The sequence below is a fragment of the Onychostruthus taczanowskii genome, unplaced genomic scaffold, assembly GCF_017590055.1.
Source record: "Onychostruthus taczanowskii isolate IOZ18803 unplaced genomic scaffold, ASM1759005v1 scaffold28, whole genome shotgun sequence".
In the NCBI taxonomy this organism is placed as follows: domain Eukaryota; kingdom Metazoa; phylum Chordata; class Aves; order Passeriformes; family Passeridae; genus Onychostruthus; species Onychostruthus taczanowskii.
In genome coordinates, this window is record NW_024500128.1 from 2,571,561 (window position 1) to 2,590,302 (window position 18,742).

Sequence of the window (18,742 nt, forward strand, 5' to 3'; positions counted from 1 at the left end):
TGCACATGCTGGGCCCTGAGGATCTCTGAGGGAAGCATGTCACCCTTCCTGTAGTGCTGTAGAGATCCCAAAACCAAAAGTTTTTTTAGGAGAGGACCAGTGTTCTCTATGAAAACTCCCCATCTTTGCAATCTCCTGCCCACTTTGATCCGAAGTAGCTCATGTTTCTTCAAGTTTTAACTGCCTGGTCAGTGTTTTTGAGGGAGCATTTCCCGAGAAGAAAAATCCATGGGATGGGTTCCTGTTGGAGTATGTTCTTGTGACCTTGCAGCCATTTTGAAGGGATTCGGCGTCTGCTAATGGATATTGGTCTGGGAGCATGAAGTTGTTGTGTTCTGCTGATGGCAGCTGTGTCAGGTGTCTAGAATAACTTTCTAAGATGGGTTAGAAAAGAAATCAAGTTGTGTGTCAGCTGTGATCAGGTGAAACAAGTAAGTCACCTTCTGCAAAACTGACTTCGTGGTTTTCCTTGTGGGATCCATCTCTTTTGTTTTCTGTGGATTAACAGGAAAATCTCTAGTGAGGTGTAAGTACCCAATGACTTCAGTAATGTTGGCTGTTGCCTTTGTCTTGGGCAAATCCCTTCACTTCTGCTTAGCTTCCTTATCCAGAAACAGAGATAATAATACTGTTCTTAGGTGCCTTCTCCACCAAAAGTGAGGACTGTGGAGGGATTCTGACCTTCCATGGTGTGAGAAGTATGGGATGGGACTCCTTTGTTTTATAGGGATTAAAGTTTGTTCCACTTACTGGAAGAACTCTTGTTTTACAGATGCTACATGGTCAAGAGAGAGACTGTTTCTGTCCTAAAACACACACTTTAACCTGCTGAGAAATGTTCCCTCATAGTGCCAAGCAGTATTTTGTCACTGAACTGAAATTTAGCTCCTGTTCCTCTGTATGCAGCTCTTTGTCCTTTCACTGGGGATGGGGTTCCTGTGTTTCATACTGCCTGGTGTACTGGGTTTTGTCTTTTGGGCTTTTTATGCATTCATGGTTGCATCTATTTTCATTTCTCATTTGAGAGTAAAAATTCTTTCTGTTTCTGCTCCTGAATGTGTTGTTTCCTTTCTGCTATAGGTGCACCTGTAAAAATTGTGGGATGCCAGGGATGAAACTCACTGATCAAAATCAGTTGTCAGGTGACAATGTCAGAAAGAAAAGATATTTATCAGTAGCTGCCATTCACAAGGTATGGAATCTGAATGTCTGTCCCCAGGTCCAGGCAGAGTCCCTTACCCAGCTGAGAAGCCTCACACCTCTAGACAGCCGTGGCTCTGGGCCCTGCAGGAGTGCAGGCCACCAGACAGGGCTGTGTGGCAGTTCTGCCGGTGCCTAAGCCATAAAATAAGTTTATCTCTGGTCTAAAGCTTCAGGGAAAAACCAAGCATGAGGCTGGAGCATCCTGTTTGGGAAGATGGCTGTGTGGGAGAAGCCCATATCTGTCTATTAAGACTTGGATTTTACAAATCTCCTTAGGAGCAGCAGTAACAATCCAAGAAAGCTGTTCTTAAGAAGAGCACTCACAAACCACTTGCTGGTGATACAAGAGTTCTCTCATCAGGTACCTTGTGAGTGCAGGTTTAATTGTGTGGCCCAGAGGGATCTGCTGACTCAGGGTATCTACTGAGGAGAACAGACGAGGAGAACACTCATTACATGGAAAGGTTCCTCTGTAAGGAGACAAGCAGTTATGGATATTTTAGCCTACCTAGGCCTGAGGGAATTGATCTTGAATCTCATTCTGAGAAATTTGAGTTTACTTCCTTATTCATGTAAGCAAAGCCCCTGGGAACAATGCCGACTACTGTGATGTGCTTTCTTCAGGAAAGCTCTGCCATGCCTCACCCAGGAGCTGGAGGGGCGAGTGCCAGTGCCAGGCCAGGGCTGACAGCAGGGCTTGGTGACTCAGTTCCAGCCCTGGAGGCTGGTGCTGAGAGAGGAGGCTCCCCCTGCAGCCCAGTGCTTGAGACAAAGCACTGTGGTGATGGCCTCTGTCATCACTGGCATCATGAGGGCAGCGCTGGGCCTGTCCCAGGCTGAGGGCATGTGGCACACGAATACCCAGAGAGAAAAACCAGATCCTGCCTCCCCTGCTCTGTATTTCTCAAGAGAGAGCAGTGAGAGGGAGGAAAGAGGAAGATGTTACACAAGGGCCTGCTGAAATGAATTTCTGAGATGAATCCTCTGAGAGCCCGATGAAGTCTGTGTTACCTTTCTGAGCTTCTCAGACCCTATACTTGCATTTTTCTTATAATTCTTCCATTAGATCTGAAAATAGAGGTCATCTCATTCTTTAGCCCATGTAATAAGACTCTGCTCTGTCTCTAATACCAGGTTCTTGACTTCCAGAAATTGATGTCATTTGTAATACAGGCAGATAGGCCAAACTGATTCATCTCACGATTAAAATTTTGAAGAATAAATAAATAGCCAGAGCCTGTGGTACAGGGAGGGAGCAGGCTAAGACAACTGCAGAGACACTGCTCTGGAGAAGGGCAATCCAGCAGTCCTTCTAAACATTATATGGATGTGAAGGAGCCTGGCTGGCTGCATGCAGTCAGCAACTCAACAAGTGAGTCATTGCTACACTTTCCCAAGTACAGTCACATCAAGGTGTTACTGCTCAAACACCTTTTATTGAAAGCAAGTCATCATTTGGAATTAATGACAAACAAATCAGTTCTGATTTATTCACATAAGCTTAACCATGGGAAAGGCTAAGGGGGTGGCATGGGTTGTCTCTGATGTTTGGGGACATTCCAGCTTGCCCCTGTTCCCTATTTATTGCTAGCCAGCTGCTTTGGGATTTCCCTTTATTTGCTAATGAAAAAATCCTTAAAACAAATCTGACCTGAAAAGTATCTGACCTGCACGTACCGGCTACTGAGATGTTACTGCTTGGCCTTGCATTACATGATGTGTTACGCCTTTCCCGTCTCAGTCACAGCCACAGCCCTGCAAATTCCTTGGCCACTCCTTTCCTGCTACCGTCTCCACCCCGTTCTGCAGTGACCAGGGCTGGGAAGCTCCTCAGACAGGGCAAGGTCCCAGCGGCACAAGCCCGCAGGTGCAGCTCTGCACAAGTGCCCTGGCCTGAAGCAGGGGTCACTTAATGCCATGTGTTCACAGAACCTGTTCCGTGCCCTTGCTCCCTGTGTCCGCACCTGCCCTGGCTGGTTACGCTTCGTGCTCCAGGAGCACTTAAATCACTGCTCCGAGCACAGGCACCAAGAGACACCTCTGAGGGACAAGATGCCAGAAGGCAGCCCCGTGCACCTCCCTGCAGCACGTGCTGTGGGGCAAAGTGGGCTGGCACTGCTGCCCCCCTCTACTTTTACTATTACCCGCTTTACCTTACAAAGAGCCATGGTCTGGAGTTCTGCCTGAGGAGCAGCTCCCTCAGCCTTGAGACAAAGCAGATGACGACTGTGACAAGCGTTAAGCCCGAATGAAGGCGTTTGATCAGTGCAAGAGAGTAACTGCCGGGTGACAACTGGATGTCCATCCACACACCAAGCCGGGCTCTCCCAAGGCAAGGCCCCTCACTGTTCCCAGCTGCTGCAGCGCAGGGAGCCTGGAGGCCGTGCTGCCCTCACACACCCAACGCCAGGACACACAGACCCCATCCCCGTGCAAGTCACCGCTTATGCATCAATCAGGATATCACTTTTATTAACTGGATTTTCCATTTCTGTCGCACACCATGAATGTTTGTACAATGAAAAAGCCAAACATTGCCAGAAGCAATAAGATCAGTTGATATTTCTGTACCCTCTTAACACACATGGATTCTTTCTCGGTGAGAAATTTTTATACTTCTGTTCATTAATTCTGCTTATTTAGACTGCTACTCTTAAAATTCTGTGTCAAGATTGTCACATCTTAAATACAGATTAAGTTGCTAGAGGTACATTATTTTTATATATTTTTATATACACACATACAGAAAAATACAAGACTAACTGTTTTTCCACAATATTTACTTTATACACTACTGTAACTATATGCAACTCTTAAAGACACGTTAAGGGGTACAAGAAACTGTTTACTTGCTCTAAATAGTTTGGTCCAATATTATCTTAATGTAGTGGTTATTCTCGCCCTTCCTTTTACGTGACGACATAACACGACGTACACCACATGCACAATCATTCACCTATCAACAGAGGGGGAGAGGACAGCACTCAGACTAACACATCTGTACACATCTGTACACCCAGAGGTCCAACCAGCCACACACAACTATAAGGCTATAATACAACTATGCAGCATAAATGGTCAACACTGCTGTTCTAAAGTGAGCACCATATATACAGTCGTATATAAAAACATTGGAAACAAAATACACCCGGGGTTAGTTAAAAGGTGCCATTCCAAGGCTGTACATATCAGGAAAGAGTATTTACAATACTTGGAAAAAAGCTGCAACAAATAAAGTTTATTGCCAATGCCCTTTATAAACTTGTCTCCTACGTGGATGTTACGCTCACTGTCTGTGAACCACACATCTCGTTTCTGGCCCTTGGTAAGATCCCTGCTCAAAAATTCAAGCAATTATGTTCTATGGCTTCACCCACACGTCTATGCTTGTAGCTTTTAACTAAACTGCAACTAGAGATTAAAACTTAAAGAAGCAGAACACTTCTCCTTTGCCTTGTTCCAGAAGCAGAGCCCCTGGCTCAGCTCACCAGGAGGGACACCCCATGCACTTCAGACTCTCTGAAGTCTCGCAGGAATCACAAGAGCTGTTGTGAGCTGTGGCCATCCTGACCCAGCCATTCTTTGGTGCTCTGCTCCCTCCACAGCAGACACAAAACGCGCTGTATTGACCATTCTGAAAGTGTTACAAGATGCTCAACAGTGTCAGACTCCTCTGGGACACCCAGGGTCTGCCCAGGGCGCTGCTACATAGTACCCCCAGTTTCACTAGCATTGCTTAGAAGACCCAGTGCACAGCATGAAAAAATAAAACATTCTTGCCCTTCCCAAAACTAGGAATCTGCAATATATTTTATTCTAGATAATAAAATTCCACAAAGTTAATTCATCTGGTCAAAAGTATCCTTTTGTACAGAAATACTCTAAATCAAGACCTTGCCATGGCAATGGGAAACCTGACAGGAAGGCTCAGAGCTGTGAAAGAAACACTTTCCTACAGGCTGTTTTAAATGGACTTCATGAACAAGTGTATTACTGAGGGAAAATAAGTGATGTACATGTGGGGAACAGCAGTATTTTAAGTCCTAAAAAGAGTAATAATAACAAAACTGTAAATGACAATTTCAATGCAAATCCAATTACCTAAAGGTTTTCCATCCCTTATTGCCTTCTGGAATCTCAGGGAGGGGAGGCGAGAACAGCAGAGAGGGTTTACAAGGTAGAAACCTAAAATACTAAGTGTCATGATATACTACTAACAAAAGTAATTCATACAAATACTTTTTTTTCAGTTAGCATGTAAAAACTCAGAAGTAGACTTAATAATTTACCTTTGTTATATTAAAAAAGATTGTCTGCTTGTAATATTAACATATTTCTATGGGAGAAAGCTGCCTTGGAAATCTACTTGCTTTTTTTTTTTTTATTTTTAAAGAAAACTGCCTCTAGCAAAACAAGATCTTTTCGGTTTGATTTTTGAGCCACAACTTCATCTATATCATAGCTTAAGACAAATAGGTGTGGGTTTAAAATCATATTTCAAGATCACTAATTTTCAGTGCATCTTTGCTTTGTACAAGCCTTGGAACATCTGAAAGCTCCCTGAAGAGTTTTCAGCATCAAAACATTATTGCTTTGGTTCTGTTTCAGACACATAGAATTATGCCACATATCACATATTTTAGTTTTCACAGAAGGTCAGAACAAGAATTAACATTTCATAAGCAAACAAAAGCTTCTCTTTCTAGTTTAAGTGCAGAACATGAAACTTCTAAGTGCTTCATTTACATTAGGATCCAGATCTTTATTTTAATTTAATCCAGATCTTCCACAGTAAAATTATAAATGTAAAAATTACACAATAAAATATTCTGTTGTGTTGAAAAAGAAAAACATATCTGCTAGCAGCATGCAAAGACCATGCATTGTCATACCATCAAGCAAACACAAAATTAAAGTATAATAAATAACTGCTCGAAGCCCATTAAAAATCTTAAGACAACAAAAGGGGGTCCGTGACAAGGTGTTCACAGCTCTGACCAGGAAGAATGACTCCGTCAAGCAACTCGAGCTGTTCCACTCAGGTCATTGTCAAATGACGTGACAGCAACTGGTTTGACTGGAGGTGCACAGCAGCCCCTCCTTTGGGTTCCGCTGAATATTCACAGATATCTTTTCACACAGAGGTAGTTGTAGCACACTGTTTTTCAAGTTCCTGTTCTTTAGCCGTTCCAATTCATTTGTTGTGTGTGACATTTGGTCGGAAAAAAATTTTAGGCTGCTCAGTGATGAAGCCTGGTTTGCACTTCCGCCGGAGCTTATACACATTTTCCACGTTGATTTCTCCTGTACTTTTACACTGGAAAAGGACAGATTGTTTTGAGGATCAATAATGTATTTCGTGCTGCCGTGAATCTGTGAACCTAGACAAAGGCTCATGAGCTTCAGGCTTTCAACCAGTTCCCCTGCGCTTCTGGATGACAGCTGCATCGAGTTTCCAGATCCAGCGCATCTCCGAGTGGAACCCGAGGTGGTGTTGGTGCTCCCCCCAGAGCTGCCGGAGGGACTCCCCCCGCCTTTGCTGTTGTCTCCCGGGCTCGTTCTGTCCACCCCTCCGTTCCCGTTGCTCGGTTTGCTTTGTCCGCCGCCGTCTCCCTGGCTGCCAGGTGGCCCTTCGCTACTATCCCGTCTGTGCCAGGAGTAAGTGAACCCGCTGTCTTTGTCCAGACGCCTCCTGCTTTCCGAGTCGTCATCGCTGGTTTCGGAACTGCTGCAGCTGGAGCCCCGTCCCTGGCTTTTCCTCCGGTGGTAGCGTTTGTGCACGGTGCTGGGCGAGGCGATGTTCATCTTTAACCTGCTGAGCTTTGGGGGCAAGTTCTCGTCCATGTCAAACTCATCATCTGACTCGCCCTCCTCGAAGATCTGGTTGAGGACTGGGGCGCTCTTTCTCGAAGTCAGACGATTTGTAACCGAAGGCTTACGACGCAGAACGACTTGAGTAGAAAGAGAAATAGGTTTTTTATCTTCCTCGTCCTCCTCTTCATCTTCTTCTACTCTGAACAAGCACTTCCGGCCGCTGGTAGTGGGTTTTAAGCTCACCGATGGAACTGCTGAAAGTGCTGGCCCAGCCAGTTCAGGGATCTCTTCCTTCTTTGTGGAATCCCCAAGGGCCTTGCTCCGGTGCCCGTTGAGAACGTTCTCAGCCGTGCGAGCCGGCGAGGACTGAGGAACAGTGGCGTGAGAGAGAGGGGTTGCTGTAAGGTCATCCTCCAGATCCTGAGGCACATCAATTTTTGTCGGCCACGACTGCCTGCATAAAAAATGGAAGATAAACAGGAAGTTTACATCACAGCAAGCATTTCAGAACTTACAAGGAAGTGTAAGATCTGCACCAGAGAAGCACAAGTACTGACACACAAATTGGGCTGCTGAGTGGCATGTCTGTAAACAACAGTACTGAGTGACTGAGCACAAGGAAGTGCTCTCCGAGAAAGCAGCATTTCTAAAGGAATGCACAATTTGAAAGGAACACCATCTATACCAGAACACGGTTTAGAAATAATGTTGGTTACTGTCAAATCACAATTTAAGATTTCACTGCTCTCAGAAGATGAATTAAGCAATAAAAAAAAACTGAAATGATTGGGTTTCAAAAAAATAATCTGAGATTGGTACAGAACCACCAGTACCCAGAGGCAGATACAAGCCTATTCAAGCACAACTTAAGGAAGATTGTATTGCAAACTACTTCTAATCTGAACTTTCTGGGGTTTTCCCCCCAATATTCTTAATATAAAAATTAGGTTAGAATTAACATGAGTGACACTGAAAAGGTGAGTCAGATGAAACAGTCTCTCACCAAGCTCCATTCTACAAAGTTCCCTTACATTTTAAACACATGCAAACTGAGATAAGACATTTATTTGTCCTTAGCTGAGAATTTGGAATGATACAACTGCATGAATTGAGAACTGAAGCTGCTTAAGAATGTAACACTTGAATAAACTATCAATCCAAGTTGAAAATGTGTGACTCTGTAATAGCATTAGCTCAAATCAAAATGAATGTAACATGAGTGTCCATCAGTTTTACAAGTAGGCAGCTGATGTCTCATCTCCGGTATCTTAAGTTACTCTCTAATGATTTGCATTTAACTTTAAATCTTAATATATATTGTAATAGTCCAGTAATGCACACAGAATAAACTTAAGAACAAACACTGTCAGTCTTTACTCTCTCTGTTTTAAAAGCCTAATCCAAAAAGCCAACATCTACAGACCAACTTGTTAACACTGAACAATTCTTCAACTTCTTCACTCAGTGTAAGCTCCACATTTCTTGTCTTTCATTTTAAAAAGTTTGCCAATCCCTTAACTTTACATAACAAAAATACTCTTGCCACTGCATGAAAAGCTGTTGTAAAGACCTCTGTTCACATATGGACAGCATATTACGAGACATTCCCAATCATACTTTGTGTGTGCCAAAAGAAAGGGCTGCATGGCTTCATGGCCTAGTTTAGAAGCAAGAGGAGGAGGACAGCAGAGAACTTTTCACACCAAATGTGACCCCAGGTATCTGCCTGACAGGCTGCATACAAAGACACAAGAATCACATCAGTTTCCTGCTCTCTGCCATGTCAGGTCAAGCAGAAGGAAGAAGGAAGGCTCAGACACCTCTGCTGTGGCAGGACTGCATTTGCTGAAGGCTGCACAGAAAAGGACCTTCAAGCGTGAGACACTGATCTACACCAGGTTGTCTCTTGACAACTCTCTCCCCAGTTGTACAAACTTTGAGGAGAGGCTGTACTAAAACCAGCAATAAACTCACCCAGCCTTGCTGCAGGCTTTGCTTTGAAGCACTTGTGTCACTTATGCTCAACCAGTAGCACCAGAAACCTCTGACCTCCAAGCCAGGACCCTCCAACAGTAGGGCCTGGCTGCCCACACACTGCCTGAGCCTGCATGGTGCATTCCCTGCGTGGAGCCATGCAGGCTCCTGCCTGTCTCACTGGGAGCTGCTGGTGGCCTCCACCAGTCTGTCCAGCGGGGAGCTCTACCTGGAGGGAAGCAACAAAAGCAGCAGCTCCGAGTGAAGCCTGGGCTGTGGTCTTCCTTGGTTTCATGCAGACACCCACCCTTAGGTCCCAGCTGTCTCCAGAAATGCTGGGAAACACTTGACTCAGTTTGCTGATGACTTGTGCTCTGCTGCATATTTTAAACACAATTGCCTGTAATTAACAAACAGGACTTAAATATGCTAGAAACATATCTACAAACATGACAGAAAATGAAGATCTCAATCTTACAGGAACGTGCCATGCTAAAAGAACAGACTGGTTTGTCAGCAAAAATAGGAAGAGTTCAGTACTTGTCACAATAAAAAGCAAATATAGTATCTTACAGTACTGTAGTTGCCAGGCAATAAACCTCCTCACTACAATATGTTTATCTCTCATAGCAGCCCATGTTTGCCTCCCTTCCCTTCTGCCTCTCCCCTTATTCCCAGTGGGCCTGAGGGGAGAGAGGAACAGAAAACAAGCTCCAGTTGGAAATAAGTTGGGTTTTTTTTAGTATTTTGAGGTCTCAAATTCAAAGTAGTGCATTACTGTGTTGTCTTTTCCATAAGGTCATTCTGTAGAAACACCTGGAATTTAGAACCACCATGGAGGCAAAGGACAGCTACGAGGACCATAAGAGCAAGGATTCCCAAGTTTGTGCAGATGTCTTTGTTATGAAAATTCATACTCATAGGGCAGGCTACAGCTACTCCAACTTTACTAATTCATACAAAAATCTAGATTCATTGAACTTTTTGTTCCAGTTTCTTACATAACTAGAGCTGTTCTTTACTGAAGGAGTAACACTGAGGGGAAAAGCCCCAAACAATTCAAAAGCCAACTTTATAGATTTAGAATTTCCATGTGAAGATGAATTCCAGGTCTCCCTCTAGAGTAATTTGTTTGATAAGTAATACTTAGTATTAGGCACATTTGATGGGATTTGTTTTTTCAAAGAAGCTGACATAAAAATGAGGGGATGATTCATTATGAGAGAACTGTTGAGTCAAAGTTACAGAATCACCCTTGAAGAGAGTTGAGCTCCCTAACACCAAGCTCCAGACCATTTAGGTTCTGTAGGCAACCCTTCGATGCCTGCAACAGTAACTCTTCTCAAGTACCTGCAACCACCTAAGATAAAATTTCCTACATCAGTGACCACTGAGTGAATGATGATCAGGTGTGCACAGTGCAGGGTGCAGTCCCACCTGGGTATGACAAGGACACTGAAAACACTGTAACATTCATGGAGCATCGACTGATAATTCAGGGAGACAGAATGGTATTCAGAAGAGATGCCTCTAAAATCTCAAGCCTAAACCCAAGGTGACAACCAATGGAGACTTAAACCTCTTTTCCCAAATATGAGTCCTTAATCTGTAACAAGTGTCCATTTAGTTTAACACTTAACTCAGGAAAGAAAAACCACAATGTTTAAGAAAAATAACTACTCAAAACTTGAATCCTCCAATGTCTATTTGCAAGTGGAAACTATACTATTTGCCTTTTGGGTTGGGTGTTTTGGTTGGTTGGTTTTGATGTTCTTTTTTTGGTTGGTCGTATTCTGCTGTAACTGAGAATGTGGGATGCTTTGGTAGCTGACTGCAGAGCAAATCAACTGGCTGACCATAGCAATACCAACTAGAGGCCAGAAGCCCAATTCCCCCCTTTTAGTTTTACTGTGTCACAAGCTGAAGCTTGGAAAATCTCAGGAACCCTTACTATTAGCTTTTTTCTAATTCATGTTTTTGTCAAACAAAACCAATCTATTGCAGTATATTTAAGTGACTGATTGAAATGGTAAATTCAATAATTTTTCTTAGACAACCAGCACAGCAACTGACATGAAAAAGAACATAACCTACAGGGCAAATTTAGAGTGATTTCTCATTTATAACTAATTCCGTATCAGCAGGTTTATGTATTATGCAACTAATTTTTCTCCAGGGATATTACATAACACAATTTGTATGAGGAGCTGAAGGTCAATGAACAAGCCCTTTTCTAGGGGGTGTGAAAAGTTGCCTCATTAGGTACAGATTTCAAATTGCCTTGTCATTTCCTGGGAAGGGTAGGAATTGAAAATGTTATGTGCAACTGATTTCTGAACAGTTTCTGAAGCGTCCACAGCCCTTTGAAGACATTAAAAATTTGCAATGAGTATTTTACTGTTTTCAAGAAAGCAGTACTTGAGAAATTTAATATTGTCATTAAGACAATTTAAAAACTAAACGAACAAAAGAACCCCAAACTCCTCCCAGCCATTTAGATTCCTAAATTCTCACCTGAACTGAGCTTTGATGTTGCTGGGGCTTGCAGATCTGGTCTGAATTTCCTTCTCTTGTTTTTCTCGCAGGATCCTTTCAGCTAGTAAGAAGTAAGTAGCAGTGATGTGATTGTATTTGTTAGTCTCCAATGCCCTAAGGAAAGTACAAAACATGAAATAACCCATCCATCAGTGGTTTCTAACAATCGGACATGCATCTTGCAGCTTGCTGTGCTTCCCATAGCAGGAAGAGTGCCTGAAAGCAGGACTGCCCATTTCTGACCTTTTGACAAGCATGCCTTAATTTTATTGAAAAGAAAGAGCCAACAAGTGTAGCAATTTCAGCTGCAGTTGGAAGGAGACATCCTTAGAATATCATCCAACAAAAGTAAGAAATTATTTTTTATTTTACATTCTTTAAATGATAACTGTTTTTTATTAATGTTTTGCACCAGTGATGGGCTCTCCCACTCGCACATGCAACCACAAAGTACCAATATTCAGTTATGCAACAAATGGAAAAAAACTTTCATTATTTTAGGGCTGCCACATTGAGTTTATAGTCAAAATAAGTTCATAAGCCAGTAAGCATCACTCAGACATTGTAACAGAAAAGCTGCCCCTGTTACACAGCTAAAAACTTAAGAAGAGAGACTGCTGCTTTCCCTTCCACATAAACAGTTTTTAACAGCTGAACACATAAAAAAAGAGAAAATATTTGAGACCTCTTTCAATTTGGGGAATATTTTTTGGCAGTTTTACTCTATTAGAAGAATCTATGTAGCTTTCTAGCAAGCTCCCTCAGTGACAATGACTATTGTGAATTACATAGATACAGGGAATAATATTTTAAATTAATATTTAGGAATACTGGAAATGCACTCAGGGAAAAATGCTAGAATTTGTCACCTTCAAATATGCATGAGATGAAGAATAAGCATGGATTCCAAAGCATTTAAGTTTACCTACGACAGCTACTGCAGGAATCAAAACACTGTTCCAACACATTTTCTCGAAGTTTTTCCTAAATTTGGGTATACTTAAGTACCTCTGATCCCACAATATCCTATCACAGAACAAGACTGCAATACTTTGTTTATTAACTGAATGCCCTGATATTTAAACACCGAAGTGCCCAAGGTTCTTGTCATGTTTTTGCATCAAAACCAAGAGGTGCACAAAACAAACTGCATGTAGAACGCTGCCAACTTACTCCACTATGGTGTCTCTGTCTGCGATGTCCCCGAGAACCATGCGCTGTATTATACTGTTGTGCTCCTCCTCAGACAGATTTTTGTATGATACCAGAGGAATATTATACTTGGTTGCAGGAGATGGATCAACTCCTTGGAGCCATGCATGGTTTTCAATCTCTTCCAAAGATGCCCTTCGCTTCGGGTCTCTCTGCAACATCCGTGTAATTAGACTGTGAATAAAAAATAAATCGAAACAAAAATGCACACACGTGTTTAAAAAAGCAGCAGTTGTAAGAGAACATTAGGAAGACATTTTCTGCTGTCAGGTCCCATAGATCTTCTGAAGTCTCAAAGTAAACAATGTGATGGGAAACTGTTTAGTTTTACCAATGCTGCTAAATTGAAACAGTTTATTAAAACTATAAATACCATAAACACTACAGTTTTAATTTACTGTACTCGGATAATTCATCTGATTTTTCTCATTTATTTGATTTTACTAGGTTTTATAGGGCAGTTACAGGTCACAAGTGGCCTATCAGCTAGTCGGTAAATTAATAGAAATATGATCTTTTTATTCTTGCTGCTGTGAACAAGGATATGGAACGGCAAAATAAAACAGAAATATTTTATTCTGAACTATCAGAAATTTGAGTCTTCAGTATTCTTGAAAAAACTGTGATTTGTTCTACCCACGTTAAAAAAACCTAAACAGAGCAATGCACTCTCTGCGATGATGTAGGGACAAATCTGCTAATGAGCTGATACTGAGATTTTACAAATGCTGGAAAGAAAATGCATGAATTCCCCAAGTAAACAGAAAACTAAGACTTTATTAGCACAGCACATCTCTGTTCGCTTACTATACATGGAAGATTCTTGAGGGAGGTATTTTTGGCTTTGTTCAACAAATATGGATATATGGTTTTGTTGCCAAGGTTACAAAGAAACTCTATTGCTCCAACATGTTCTCCAGTTCCCATACAGTTCTTTTTCTTCAACTAAATATACTATACCATGCAACTTCTGACTGCATGGCCACACACAAAGCACAAAGTTAATCACAATTTTTAATGGGTTTTTTTTGTTTGCCTTTTTTTTTCTATGTGAGATGATGTATGGATTTCAGCAGTGGAGGTTAATCCAACCTTCTTTAAGAATTCTACAGTAAAAAAAAAAAAAAAAGCCACGTTTCTTTTTATTAGCTGTGGTCTCTGCCCTTACCAAGAGGAAAGGCAGGGTAAGACATGGGAGTCCTGAGTTTCTTTACTTTTGTTATTATGACAGAAAGAGAACAAACTCCGTATTTAATTGGCTTTTTTTAAACTACACCTGTAGTAAAATGGCAGAAATGCAGCACATGTGCCTCCTGCTTGAAGCTTGTTTATGCATCTCAATCCACAAATGCTTTCACTCTAAGCAGGAAGTTTAAGCATTCCCAGAGTCTTTTCTCTAAGAAAACCTAACACACTGAGCACCTGGCTGTACATTATTCATGCTTCACACCGAGAAAGTAGATCTGGACACATAAGCAAATCAGTATTAGCAAGTATATTAAGCAAAAGGCTGCAAAAGGTAAGTTTCCTGGCCTCACCATAGAGCATCTCAAGAGATTGATTTGATACAATTCACTGATAAGAGCTCCCTCTTAAACCTCTTCCGGTGTTGTACTTTAAACCTCTTCCTGTATGTGAAGCTCTTCAAGCTCAGAGCAGCTTTTCCATGTTACTGGAGGGTGCTAATGGCAAGACAAGAACCAGCTATGGCACAGAATTACAGAATCATTAAGGTTGGAAAAGGCTACTGAAAGCATCAGGTCCAGCCACTAAAATAGCACCACCATGCTCACCACTAAACCACCTAAGTGCCACATCTGCGTTTATTTTGAACCATCATCACCTCCAGGCACAGTGATTCTACCACTTCCCTGGGCAGCCTGTTCTAAGGCTTGACAAGAAATTTTTCCTAATATCCAATGTTAACTCTGGGGTCATTTCCTTATCCTATTGCTTATTACCTAGGAGAAGGGACTGACCCCACCTGGCTACAAGCTCTTTTCAGGTGGTTGTAGAGAGCAGTAAGGTGTCCCCTGAGCCTCCTCTTCTCCAGGCTAAACAAGCCCAGCTCCCTCAGCTGCTCCCCAGCTTCACTGCCCTTCTCTGGACACAGTCCATGACCTCAGTGTCTTTCTGGAGAGCTCAAAAACTGAACACAGGGCTCAGGATGTGCCCTCACCATTGCTGAGCACAGGGGATCACTGTCCTGGCCCTGCTGGCCACACTGTTGCTGATGCAGGCCAGGATGCTGTTCACCATGTTATGCATTACACTCCTGGGCTACACAAATGACAGTAAAGAAAGGAATGGTGATCATGACCACAGCTGTCACAAACCTCATTCTTTGGCAAGTAACAAAATCCTAGATGCTGGTCCAGTTTTTTTGACTGAACCAAACACATTTTTCAAGCATTTATAAAGGCATCTGGTTCTCTGTATTGAAAATTAAAATACATTCTACTGCAGATTCAAGAACCCAGACAAACATTTTAAAATGTTTCGTCTTAATGATGCAACTGGGATATATATTTAAGGGCCTGAAGGTCATTAACCAATAGAGAAGCATGGGAAATACTGGAACATATCAATAAAAAGGCTCCAGTGAACATTGCAGAAAAACACATCAAAAGGAATTGTGACTCCTAAATGGTTATGGTATTTCCAGACCAAATATTTTTCTCCCTTGATAGCCTAGGATGTTAATTTGGAGTTGCAATTTCAGTAGGAGAAGAGCAAAACTTGCTGTGTGACAGGTTTTGGTAACTTGTTGTTTGGACAGAAATTGATAAGCAGCAGTACCTTCCTAACCCTTGTGACAGAATAATCTCAACACCACCTGGTAATTTGTCCAGCAAAAGAGTTGGCCAAAGCCAATCAGTACTGAGTAATTTCTTCAATTCTTTATAAAATGCATGACAACTGAGAGACATAAAAGGAAGAGTATCAAGGAATATTCTACACATTAATAATATAGTATGGGGAACTCCCAAAAGTAATGCAAATCTACTTCTGTGAATGCTTCCAAGTTGTTTAGTACTCTACTTACTCTTTACATTCTTTGGACACATGAGGTGGCACCGTGTATTTGCAGTCCATTATCATAGTCAGAGTTTCACTGTCATTTGCTTCTTGGAATGGTGGTTGTCCACAGACTAACATGAAGAGAATGACCCCCAAACTCCATATATCTGCAAATATAAAGTACATATTTAAAAAACCCAAACTGTTGAGGATACAGACATAATTATCATCCAACCCATGAAATATTCTTAAAATGCATATTGAGGTGATTATTGCACTCTTCATTATGAGCATTACTTATGGAAATTGCAATTCCACTGAGTACAAAATACAGTAGTTCCATTGCTTGACAGCTCTTACAGTTTTTGAAGGGGAAAAAAACCCAAAATTTATTACTTCAAGGATGCATAACAGTTTGAGAGGCATTAACACGTTTGACAGCAGTGTTAGATAAAGCTGAAAATAATCTGGTCACTTAGAAGGCAAGAATTCATTACCCTTTTGATAACAAGTAGGCACAGGTTATTCAAGAGACTTGAATTCAAGGCACATTCCTTTTTCAAGGACTTGCATAAACTGTTCTCTGTATTGTTTACATGGTACTCAGAATCACAGAATCACTGGGCTGGAAGAGACCTTCAAGATCATCGAGTCCAACCCATGCCCTGACACCTCAATTAAACCATGGCACAAAATGCCACATCCAGTCTTTTCTTAAACACATCCAGGGATGGTGACTCCACCACCTCCCCTGACAGACCATTCCAGTATTTTATCACTCTTTCTTCAGTAAAAAACTTTTTGCAAACATCCATCTTAAATTTTCCTTGGTGCAGCTTTAGACTGTGTATTCTCGTTCTGTGAGTTGCTGCCTGGAGAAAGAGACCAACCCCACCTAACTCAATCAAGTAAGAAATAACAAAGAAAGTCACTTATTTCAATAAGACTGATTTTGCTGTTTTTCCTTCAGTGATGTTGTGTTGCTTTAAAACTTGGCACTTCCAATAGTAACTATATTAGTTTATGTAAAACCAGCTTTTTATACCAATTCTACTACAAAGAGTGGAGTAGTGGGTTTGGGTGCTGGGTTGTTTTTTTTTTTTTTAAATATCCAAACATAACAATTAACAGTGATTTCTACTACACTCTGGGACTCTTCTTGTTTCCTTCTAATTCCTGCTTGTGTAAAATAAACATTTAACAACTCTCTTGTTCCCCAGTGGAATGGCATACCAAAAGATGAAAAAGAAGCACTTTGGGGCATGAAGCCCTGTAGTTGGTTTCTGCTTAGTTTAATAGCTAATATTTAGTTCAAATCTTTAAGAGCCCGCCTAAGAGAAAATATTTCTTGAGTGTCACTGCATTCAATAAAGAAAACATAAATATTAAAAAATGCATCATATAGCAGAAAAATAAATAACTTGCTCCAATATATGCTTAATAAAATCTCCATGATCTTAAACTTCAGCTACAACTCCATGCTCTGGGAATTTCAGCAGCAATTTTGGGTCTTAAACTCTTAACATATCACAGATCTGTACCCAGTAAAAGCAAAGAGCTGAGAAATGATTGGGCAGGCACCTCCCAAGGAAAGAGGGGAGAGCAGCCAGCAGTGATCTGGGACACAGAGCACACCAGCTTCTTCCTGGAAGGAATTGCAAGAGGGATCCACATAAGCTACTCAACTGCATCTTGTCCATTCAAAATACTCAATGTGCATTTCATGCTGAAGGATGGATACAATTTTATTTAGCAAAGTAAATCACACAGATTCAGCCCTAGAACAATTACTCATTTTGCTAGTTATGACCTATTCTTCTTATGGTTTAGCTGACAGGGGAATAGAAACACTAGATGGTAATTTTCTTTAGAGCTCTCACTTGTTCTAAGTGTACACTATTAAACTCGGACAACGACTGGATTTCTGCTATGCTCACTAGAGCCTCAATCCTGCAGGTACTCAGCATTTTGAGGCTGGTACACCGTATCATGCATACCTGCAAATTCAACATGACCATAACCATGTTTACAGATTCAATAAATACTTTAGTACTTAGACAGCTTGATGCCAGAAAGGCAATGTTTAGGAATGCAGGACTTTTAAAAGCCCTCACAAGACAGGAAGGCAATTTCATCTAAAAGGGTCCATCTTTAATTTTGTAAAGTTACTTGTCTTTCTGCCTGTTTAGTTTCCATGCAACCAAAAAGTTTTGGTGCATTATCTATCTCCCATCACACAACAGATTACATGAAGTTTTTGCAAACACAAAAGACAGGTGAATTTATGCATTTCTGTGACCAGTCATCTTTTGGCTATCAATATCCTTCCTAGATTTTTAACTTTGCCTAAGGTGTATGTTTTGATTTCATCTATCCTACTATTCTGCTCAATACTTCCCCACAACAGAAGAGAATGCTTCATGTGTCCTTTTAGCATGATGTATTTCACAAGAATCCACATAGTATTCATTATTACAGACAAATTATATCTGCTATAATAAAGCAATACATACTGGCTAAATTTAAGCCAAGAGAAAAAGTACTGGGGAGGGGAGCAATCTAATTAACTGTTAGTTAAAAAAAAGCATACGAAAAGTTTATACAGAAGGAAGAAGACAACAGTGTAAGAAAACAAGCTTAAAAACAGTAAGACAGTCCTGAGAAAAGGACAGCAATCAAAAAGAAGAATTAAAGTTCCATGAAATTGCCATATACAGGAAACTCTACCAGACGTTGAAGTTTCAACTGCACTGAGTAGATACTGAATGCATCATTAAGTATTTTCCATTACAAGGTAGCCTCCTAATTTATTTTCTATTCTACACACATGGCTTCTTCTCTGGGCTATACATCACTTTGCTGTATTTCAGTTTGAAAGGATATGTGCAATAACAGGTACTGTTTGAGTTTTCCAAAAGTTATTTACATAAACATGTATGCACACTTCATAAAAATAATTTTCAAAAAAGCACTTTTTAGAAGG

At 41.2% G+C, this 18,742-nt stretch overlaps 1 protein-coding gene across 1 annotated transcript in view; it reads right to left on the reverse strand.

The window, feature by feature from the left end:
* Positions 1-3,658: 3,658 nt before the first annotated feature.
* The window catches only part of SNRK (SNF related kinase), a 39,492-nt gene continuing 24,408 nt past the window's right edge, over positions 3,659-18,742 (reverse strand). The window contains exons 4-7 of the mRNA XM_041407745.1: positions 15,785-15,926; positions 12,700-12,912; positions 11,506-11,640; positions 3,659-7,471 (exon numbers count right to left, since the gene is read on the reverse strand). Of these exons, the coding sequence (XP_041263679.1) occupies positions 6,253-7,471; positions 11,506-11,640; positions 12,700-12,912; positions 15,785-15,926 (1,709 nt within the window). The 3' untranslated portion in view covers positions 3,659-6,252. The remainder of the gene's footprint in view (positions 7,472-11,505; positions 11,641-12,699; positions 12,913-15,784; positions 15,927-18,742) is intronic.